The sequence below is a fragment of the Drosophila busckii genome, chromosome 2R (genome assembly GCF_011750605.1).
Source record: "Drosophila busckii strain San Diego stock center, stock number 13000-0081.31 chromosome 2R, ASM1175060v1, whole genome shotgun sequence".
Classification (NCBI taxonomy): domain Eukaryota; kingdom Metazoa; phylum Arthropoda; class Insecta; order Diptera; family Drosophilidae; genus Drosophila; species Drosophila busckii.
In genome coordinates this window covers 4,971,923-4,982,275 of record NC_046605.1, presented here as the reverse complement: position 1 = coordinate 4,982,275, position 10,353 = coordinate 4,971,923, and the positions used below count along the sequence as shown (strand labels likewise).

Here is a 10,353-nt window from a genome sequence, read left to right as displayed (position 1 = left end):
CGCGTATTTTCTTGCGTATAAATTTAAGAATTATTATTAGTTATTTGTTGCTGTGCTTTGCTTTTGTGCTTTTTGGTCTGCAGACAACATTTCATATACTAGACTGCTGCTCATGGGGTCGTGAAAATTGAAAATTGTTCGCCGCTGTTGCTTTCTTTCTTTTTATTATGTTAATTTATGATTGGAATTTGTTGACAGTAAGCGCGAAAATTTCTTCAACACTTTGATGTTTCTTTGTGCTAAGGTGTGTAGAATTGTTCTTTTCTTTTTTTTTGTTATAAGGGGTAAGCTTGTTCGAAAAATAGTAGAGTTTGACTCAATTGGTTCTGTTTCCTGTTTTCAAATTGGTCTATCGTTGAGTTAAGGTTTAAGTTACAGTTATAGTTATAGTTTATAGTGTCTACATATGTTGCTATTATATGTTGTAGTTATTAATGTTTAGTTCAGTTTTGCAAACGTTAAGTCATTATTGCTAGTTTGAAACCGAACGCGGCGCGCACACTCGCATACACGACACTAAAACGGACTCCAAAATAGCTTGATTGCATTAATTATTCAGCTAAAAACCTTGTATGTGTATATATAGGGTGGGCTCTCTCACGGAAGAAGGCGTGTGTGTGTCAAACTTTACTTCACTGTGTGTGAAGTTCGAAATCGAGTTGAGAAACGTAACGTAAACACAAAATTTCTAAAGCATACTTTTCAGCAATTTCAACTGCAGCTGCACTTTTGATTTCCACGCACACACACACACACGCACGCACGCACACACACACACACACAAACACACACTTGCTGTTGCGCACAGTTAGTTTAGTTAGGTACTTGTTGTTTCGGCGGCACCAAAAAATTTCTTGTGTGCGCTTGGCCTACGTTGGGCTAGACTTGTCTCTACTCAGCGCTGTGATAATGCCGTAACGCCCTTGCGGCCAACATCACGTCCAGCTAGCGACTGACAGCACACAGCGTATACGCAACGCTGTTCACTTGTCGCACGCTATTTTCGGAGTGCGCACAAAGCGCACGCGCCAAACAACAAACGAGAGAGCGAGCGCCTCAATTCGAATTCAAACTAATGCCAAAAGCAAACAGAATCAAGCAAGTGGTTTGGCTGGCCAGCAAGGACGACGTGTATGCTTAAGCACATATGAGGTAAAAATATTATTATGAGCTCGACAAATTAATTGCTACACACAATCGATAATCGCTCCCATTTGCTCAGCAGCTACTAGTTAATAAGCTAATTTGCGTCTGCTCGGCTCGCTCAGCTGTGCTGCGGGTCATAAGTCAATGTGTGAAGCGTTTAATTGCCCAGCAAGCTGTAGCAAAAGAAACTGTGCAACAATTGGCTGCCTGTGGCGCTATTCGCTGCTTGCAGTTACACATAATTAAATTGCAAATTGGCAGCCAACTTTGATATACAGTTCAATACAAATTGTAGTAGCAAAGCTTTCAGTTTAATACAAGCAACGTCAAAGTTTTGAGTTAAAACCCATTCAAGCTTATGCATGCCGAATTTTAAACAGACAATCAGACCCAGAACAGAAACAACTTTAAGCTGCCCCCCTTTGGTATTTGCTTAAAGTGTATTAGGTAAGAAAATCGATGCAATCGAACTAAAGGCACAGAGCGTAGACTGGGGCGACATCCGTTTTATCTTGGGCAGCGATTATCTTGGCAAGAACTTTTTAATTAAAATTTACACGCAATATGTTGCGCATACGCAGCGTTGACAGCCCTCTCTGCTCATTAGCGTTCAAATTGTGCGCGTATCATGTAATTTAGATTAGATGGAAATTGAAAATATAAAGCGTTTGCTGCGGTTCGTACTTTCACCTTCATGTGGCTGTGTCTAGCCCTAGCGCCGAGCTTGTCACCTGGCCAAACAATTTGCCAACTTTCAGTCAAGCGTTAAAGTTGCGCTCAAGTTGAAAGTGCCTTGGCAACAGTAGCAGGCATTAGCCACTAAGTTCATATTAAGCAAGTTTCTTAAATATCCAACGATTAAATTATTACAACAAAAAGTTAAGACGCAAACGCATAAGACTGCGACGGCGACTGCGACTGCGACTGCGAGTTTGAAATGGCCCCGAGAACAAGCGTCGAGCTTGTTAACTTGTTACAGACTGTCCCCAGCCAGCAGCCCGAGCTGGCATAAATATTAATGAAGCCAAAGCGTCCGACCCAATGAATTCACTTGACACAACTCGAGTCGCCTTTGCATTTATCAACTAAATGAAGTTCGTGCGCTTCGCTGGCGACACAACACAACAAGCGCTCAAATAATAACTACGAAAATGAATTTATATTTAGTAGATGAAAGGTGCGACAAGACAAGTTATGCGCTATAATGAAAAACTTTAGCTGCACATATATTTATGCTAATCTCATACTTTGGGCGCTAAGGTGTGACAAAAGGGATTTTAAGTATGTTTGCCAGCTCACAAACTCAAATCCCAAAAAGGCCTAAAATTTAACAAAGTTCTGCCAGGCCACAAGAGCTTTTATTTAAATTGCACACAGGCAGGCGCTTGCTATGGCCATAAAACAAGCAAACCATTAGCCAAGGCTAAGGCTATTGATAAAGTCCGAGTGCAGCTTTCAATATGATTACGCATTGCGTACTTGTTGCATACGAAAGCAAAAAGAATTCAATTCAAAGCTCATTGGCAATTCAGTTCACATAGCTTGGACTGCTGATTGACCTACGAGCCTGTGCCTCGTCCTAGGCCTCAGTGCTCAATAATTGAAGAGTTGTGATTTCCGAAGCTAAAAAAAAGTTGCAATTGCTGCAGAGGATTACAGTTTCAAAAGGCGTGCAACTAACTTTTGCCTCAACATTAACATGACTCGTTGAGGTTGCAAGACTTTGTCGCTGCGTAAAGTTTTTTAGCCACATAATTGCCTTTTAATTGCTCGCATGTAAGTCAAAGTAATAAGTGCCCAACACACACACACACACACACAGGATGTGTCTGCGTGTGTGTGTGTGTGGCACGTATTGGCACTTGCAACGCATTGTTGCTGGCAGCCCATTAAGGCGTAAGTGCTGAAGTCGAAGTGCGCTTGAATAAAAAGCTAACTAAACGAATTGCAACGGCGATAATTGGCCCAAACTGCACTGTTGGCCACTTTAAGTTGCTTTCCCCGAGACCAAACTCTAGCTTTGAACCGCATGCAATTTGGCGCTTTGCCGCAACGTCAATGTTTAATTAAGGCTACCCAATTAGCGTTGCCAACGAGCCCGAAAACCAGCGCTTCAGAGAGAAATATGCTTGGATGCGATATTAAAATGATTCGGAGCGAAGCGGAGCGGCGCGGAGCCAGGTTTGTCGTTCAATTAAGACGCCATTAGGCATAGCTTATTAGCGTGCCAGGCAGGCAGAGAGCAGTAGCCATCAATCAATTTGTCTAACTGCCACACTGGCGGCGACACGTGCATATCTGTGGCATTAACTCTAAATGGTAATGTGGTATTTATTTTTAGCAATTTATTGATTTGTTAAGCAAACAAGCCTAATTAGCCGCATTTATGATGGCCACACACACACACACACACACACGCCCACACAACAAACGTTCAACGGCAATCAACGCGCCTGACACAGGTAAATCCTACATCAAACAATCAAAAAAAGCAACAACAACAACAACACAACATAACATAACAAGTGACGTGTAAGCTTTATAAAATCTATTGATTTTATTTAGCTTCAGTCAAAAGCAAGTGGCAACGAAATGCGAATGACAATTTCAATTTAACAATTTGCCAGCTTATAGCAAACGTTGCCTTCAGTAAACTGTCAACACACAAAGCACAAACAATTGCCAAAACACACACACACGCGCACGCACGCATAGACATAACTCACATGTTTGTGTGCGTATTTGTGGCTGGTTGGGTTAGACACTTGATCGACAGTTTGCTTTTAGCATATATAAATATATTAAACACTTTAAGCACAACAAAACAATTTAATTGCACACCGAACACGACTTTGTTAAGTTGGCTGCGAGTTCGATAACAAAGCCAGCTAATCGATCAATCAGCTTAATTATGCTGGGTTGACAGTGTGTTGCGCTATTTGCAGTTAAAAATTCAAATTAGCCATTCAACAAATTTGATTTTGTTGCAGCAGCAAAAGCTAATTTAATTGAAATTGTAAATACATGTGTGCTTGTTAAATATTTATTGTTTTATTGTTTACAATGTCAGTGAACATGCTAATGCAGAAGTGATTGTTTGATTATTCATAAACATAAATTGCATTTACAATTACATGAGAGCCGCCATTAGCAAAACTTCCTGTTGTTTTTTTTTTCTGTAACTACTTCTCTTCCTGCAGCCATTCATGTTGCAAGCACTGTGCGGCAGTTGCACGCTTCCTTATATCATAGTCCATCATAGGCGTGAGAAAGGCTACAAAAGCATCCGCAGATCTTTCTGACCAGCAATATGTATCGCACAAAGTTTGCTTAATGGTGCAGTATGGTTGGAATACATTTTTTAGATCACCTGCTGCATCGAACAGAGCATCTACATAAACACCGCGGCGCAGTTCATCAGGCATAGGGCCCAGTCGACCGAACATTTGTGCCAAGAGGTCTTGATCCGTCAGAAAGGTTTGATCGAACTTCGGGCAAATAAGATATCCGCCTGCGGCCAGCTCAAAGATCAGGCAGGCCATGCTCCAAATGTCCGCCGAGGTATCGTAGTATCCGCCCATAACAGCCTCAGGCGCACGATATGGCGGCGTTTGTATGCGATGAAAATACGACTCAGGCTCTCTATGCATGCTAAGAGAATTGCCAAAGTCCGCCAGCTTTACATCATAGTCGTATTCCAAAGCAAACAGCTGCTGCAAACTGCAATTTTGCTTCAAGCCCTTGCGCACCTGCTTGGGCCACTTACTTTTTGAATTATGCCTGACCAAAATATTTTCTGGCTTAATATCCGTGTGGATATAATGGCAGCGCGTATGCAGAAAGTCCAGCGCCGTCAATAGCTGTCGCACTATATGCTTCACCTCACGCAGCTGCAGTCCGGTGCCAAGATCTTGCAATGTAGCCAACAGATCGCAGTCCATGGGCTCGAGCACCATGCAAACATGACCATTGTCGCACCTAAATGTACTGTACAGCTTTACGAAACGCTCCTGTATTGGACTGCTCGGATCTGTGATTTGTATGGTGCGAAATACGTCAATCTCTCTAATGGCATTCATTTTGAAGGGCACCGAGTCTCTGTTTATTTTAATTGCCACATTGCATTGTTTTTTGCTGTCCCAGGCAAGAAATACAGATGAGCTGTGTTCGTTGCCAATCTTTTGCAGCACCTTGAAACGATGCGCTAAGCAATAAACAATTAATAAGCATCAAATATATTTAATTGCTATTGCACTTACCATTGAGCCAATCACCGGGCTGTACAGGATCTGGATATATTCTGACCAGCTCATTTAGATCTTTTATAAGTGGCTTAGTATCTAGTTGCTGCGGCGGCTGCTGCTCAATGCTGTTGATTCTCATTGAGTTCAATTCCTGCTCAAGCATTGGCTCCATATTTATAATAACTTCAGAAAGAGTTTGTAAATCCCAGCAGAGCCAGCCATGAGGCACAGTCTTAAGCACATGATAGCGACCTATACACAGCATTGTTCATATGCATTTATTTTAAAGCTACACCAACTTACCCTTAATTACAGTTCCAACAACGAATGTTGGCGCCGCTGCTGGCAGCCAAACTAAATTACCTGTGTTATCGGATTCATAGTAAAACGAATTAAAAGGATTTGATGCTTCAGTACAGAAATCCATGTTTGTTTAAATAATAAAACTTAAACTCAAATTGAAATTGAAATTATTTTTTTTAGCTGTTTTCGCTGCAAACTCTTGACGCCGAATGATTGAAAATTTGGCTACTCATTTATTTGTCGCATTTTTTGTTGACATTGACAATCAAACATTGAACTGCTGGCGCTGCTGCTGTCAATTTGCTTTAACTGTCAATAATTAACCGTTGAGATTTAAAGCTTTGTTGGCAACACATGACACACAGCAAGGATGCGAATGCGTTGTTACTGCAGCTGTCTTGCCACTCAAACGTGTGGCACGTGTCAGCGCTTTCAAATTATATACACAACTTGCTCGCTGTTAAGAAATGAGTTGGCGCGAACAAAATAAATCCTTGCAACTACGCAGCAGCAGCAGCAGTTGGCAGCAGCCAGCAGCTTAAATAATAATGTGCTGCAAATCTCAGCTTAATGAACTGAAAATAGAAATACTTCGCATTTAAGTGTACTCACACTCACACTTACCTTTGCACTTGTACTCGTGCCATGTGCGCTGAGATTCAAGGCTAAAACTTTGGCTCGAATCGTCTTAAGCACACAAATTGTGTGTGGTATGCAGCTTTCGGTATGCGTAGTAGTCGTCCACCTTGTTGCCTTGTTTAAAGCTGCCCCGGCAACAGCAACAGCAACAGCAACAAAAGCGAAAGGCAAACATAAAGCACGCGAATGCGTGTGGCAAGCACAATGAAAATTGTACTCAAAACTTGGTCAGCGCACGCGAGCGCGCCCCAACATAAAATGGCGCTTTAAGTGAAATTTGTTAGTTGCGGTATGGTGGGTTGGATTGTGTGTGTTGGTGTGTGTGTGGGTAAACAAAAACAATAGCCATAAGCCTGCAGTAATGCTGCCAAAAATTGTGTGCTTCAAAATTCGTTAAACTTTCTGAAGCATCCTTAAGTTTATGCGTATAATGAATTTTATTTGCGTGTTATAAATGTTTTTAGTTAGCACTTACTTTTGGCCTAAATTGCATGCCAGAAATTTTAAAATTATGCTAGGCAGTAAGTTGCTTAAAATTATGCAAAGTGAGCAATAAGCTTAACATTTAAAGTAAGCCATCAAAATATTGATTGATAATTAAATTGCATAACCGAAAGGAAGATTTCAAATAGCGTATGCAATATTAAAGCTAAAAGCAGCACAAACAAAAACTTTAGTTACACATATATTTTAAATAAATGTAAAATATTAACTTTTGAGCTTATTTGTAAACACAAACTTTGCGCATAATCAAGTTTTTATAGCAAATGTTGTTGGTTAGTTCTTGTAAATTCGCTCATCTAGTATGCATATCCAATTTAATTAAAAACTATCCTCAGGGCTCTTGCAACTGGTTTGCGCAATGAAAATGAAAATTAAATTTAAGGCTACTTGCTTTGTTTGACACTCATTAAATGACTTATTGAATGGGTTATACAATGGTTTATTCATGTGTGGCCAATTTGCATGCTGATGTAGCTCACAGCTCTCACGCTATAAATGTAATTATGTTTGGCCGACCAGGACGATCAATTCATGGTTGCAATATTATTATATTGGCCAATCAGCAAGTATGCAGTGCTGCTGTTGCTGTATATGAATTTATGGGAATTGCAAAATTATTCAATGTGCGCTGCGCTGACGTTAACAACTGTATATACGATATGTAGCTATATACACTACGGTCAAGCCATTGAAATGTTAGTTTCTGATTCAAGCAGTCTATTGTGGTTTTGACAGTTAACTTGCACATTCTGCTGTTGCTGCTGCTGCTGCTGCTGCTGCAACAATGACATTTGATATTTGTTTACTGGCTGCGCTGTGGGGCACAATTAACTAAATTATTCAAAGAGCAACTGGCATATCCATAACATAATGGTTCATGCTGTGTTCATTGACTTGTCTAAGCTGCAATGCAGCTTAGCAGCAAAAAGTTTACCACTTGCAAAACAAGCCAAACACTTGGACTGCCAAATGCCAAATGCTGTGGTTTGCTTAAGCCAAGTTAGGCCAGCAAGCCAGCCGCATGCGCTGCACATAAAAAGTCATAAAAACACAAACTACTGCATTGAGTTTTATGAGTTAATCAGAAGAGCAACACATATGCTATTTTATAACTATGCTGTTAAGTTTATGCTACCCTTTAGCTGAAAATTCGTATATGCCAGCAAGGTCACGTTTTGCGTTTTGTTAAACATTTCAAAACCATACACGTTTCATCAAAATTGAATATGCTTATTTATTTATGCGGCTGTTTTAATATGCAGCACAGCCAATGCAATGGAATTGAATATCAGGCAGTCTAGCTAGACAGTCGGTTAGCTCTATGGAGAGGAGCTGTGAAGCAGAAGACTTTACAAACATGCCGCAGCATATGGTAATAATGTCAAAGCATGTGCGCTGCCGTTTGTGGGCTCAATTAACAAATAAACAGGCTGTCAAAGTGAACCCGATATGAGCATGTTGCTTGTCATTAGCAGCTAAATGTAGCATTAGCAGCAGCAGCAGCAACAACAACAACACTGGGCGGTTACTTAATGTTGATGAATGTAGGCATAAATAATATTGATGAGGCTGACATAAGAAAAGCAATTTAAGCCTATTACAAGCAACAAAAGCCAACCAACAAGCTATTAAAATATATTATGCAAATAAAAAAAACTGTAGCATACAACTGGGCTGGAAAAAGAAATTGCTGTAGCCAAAATTACTTTTTCGTTATTGTCAGCAATGAAATATGTATATTAAATCAATTCAATTGCAGTATTATGTTATGACAGTTATGCTCTTTGTTTAGCACACAATAGTATTGTTTCAATCGCAATTAAGCGCTAAAGTTAAAAATAAACGCAAATGGCAAACTCTTTTAGAGTTGTGCATGTGTTATTAAATGATTCCGGGAATACAGTTGAATGGCACTTTAGATTGCCGACACACCCACATGACATAGCCATAAAGGTATACGTATCTCTCTATATAGCCTGGCTGGCGCTAACTCTTATCTATGTCGCAACGCTTGCGTCACACAGCAGGCAACGCTTGCCGGTGCCAGTGCCTTGCAACTGAAATGTAAATCGAACTTCAGTCGGCAAGGACAAACGCTAGACGAGCACGACGAGCGCGCTGGGCTGCTAGCAATCAAGCGAAAAGCTCATAGCGTATACATTTTAGAATGAGTTTAGGCAAGGCTAACGTATTGGTAGGGCTTGCCGACTTGCCTGAGAGTAGGGGGGTTATATTTAATTCATTGACGCTCCACTTCAACGTCAGTGCCCCCAGCCTGGCTGCCTAACCTAAACCAACGACAACGTTGTGCTGTCTGCCAAGTTAACTTGGAGCACGGCACTTGCTTTGGCGTGAGGCTTGGAGTTTCTCTGGTATATTACATATTTACATTTTTGATGGCTTCCTTGCTGTGTGTGTCTGTGACTGAAATGTTGCTTTATTTTTTGCAAAGTCTTGGCTGCTTTTTCGGGTTTCGGTTTTTATTTCTTTTTGTTCAAGTGTCTTGGCGGCGGCGTCGAGCTGGTCGCTGGCATTTCCGCCTAGCACTTTGCCATCTCAATTAGTACGCTGACAGTACAGCGAACGGAAATTGTTGGCTATTTACATGATAAATAAAGAAATGCTGGCAGACAAAACTTTTGCCAACGCTTAATTGCAGCTTAAAGTTGCAACAAGTGTGGCATGCAAGTTAACGGCCACGCCCAATTGGCGCAAAGGCATTTGAGAAAATTTTCCATAAATTCACTTGGCTGCAATGCAATGAAAATATATGTAAATCATAAAATAACAGGAACACGCGACACACACAAAGTACACAAAGCAGCGACCCCACCCCCTGCCAACAGCCCACTTTATGGCCATACCTTGCGCTTAGCCTTTGGCGGCAGTTAAACTCGCACAATGGAAATCGATGGTAGCCGCGTTCGCTGCCAAGGCACAAGGAATTTGTAATGGTGCAATGACTTATGGGCGCAATTGCTGCAGCACAAATAAAAACCAATAAAAGATTTACACACACACACACAGTCGCACGCAAGCAAGCAGTCAACAATGGGCGCAGGCATATTTGTCAAATATTCGACATATACTTATACTTTTATAAGGCAGTATAATAAAAAAAAGAAAGCGCGCAACTGCCTGCAGCGATTTTAGCAAACTGCCAAAAGGATTGTCGTCGTCAATATAAAGCATATGCTAGGTAATTCAATCAAGCATAAATCACTTGATGTCGGCGCACATAAAACGATATACATATATATGTTATATGTCTGTATGTTTGCAGCTGAAGTTGCGTGTTTGCTGCTTAGCAACAGGTGAACAAAAGCTGTAAGTAGCACAATAAGGCTAACCATGACTACCATAAAGCAGACTCTGCTGGCAGCCTAAGAGTCTTCACTTAAAAGTTAAAGCTTAAAGTACGGCTTAAGTAACAAGCAGCTCAAGCAGCTTGGAATTACTTGGAAACAGCAGGCAAAGCTTCAATGCATTTTCAGTTTCAGGAAACAGAAGACAAAGC

General features: G+C 40.9%; 1 protein-coding gene across 1 annotated transcript; it reads right to left on the bottom strand.

The window, feature by feature from the left end:
• Positions 1-4,181: 4,181 nt before the first annotated feature.
• LOC108595601 (SRSF protein kinase 1) lies at positions 4,182-5,887 on the bottom strand. The gene is made up of 3 exons (XM_017980864.1): positions 5,694-5,887; positions 5,406-5,642; positions 4,182-5,350 (listed from the first exon to the last, which is right to left on the bottom strand). Exons 1-3 carry the CDS (start codon positions 5,815-5,817, stop codon positions 4,329-4,331), a joined length of 1,383 nt encoding a protein of 460 aa, XP_017836353.1. The 5' UTR covers positions 5,818-5,887; the 3' UTR covers positions 4,182-4,328.
• Positions 5,888-10,353: the final 4,466 nt, after the last annotated feature.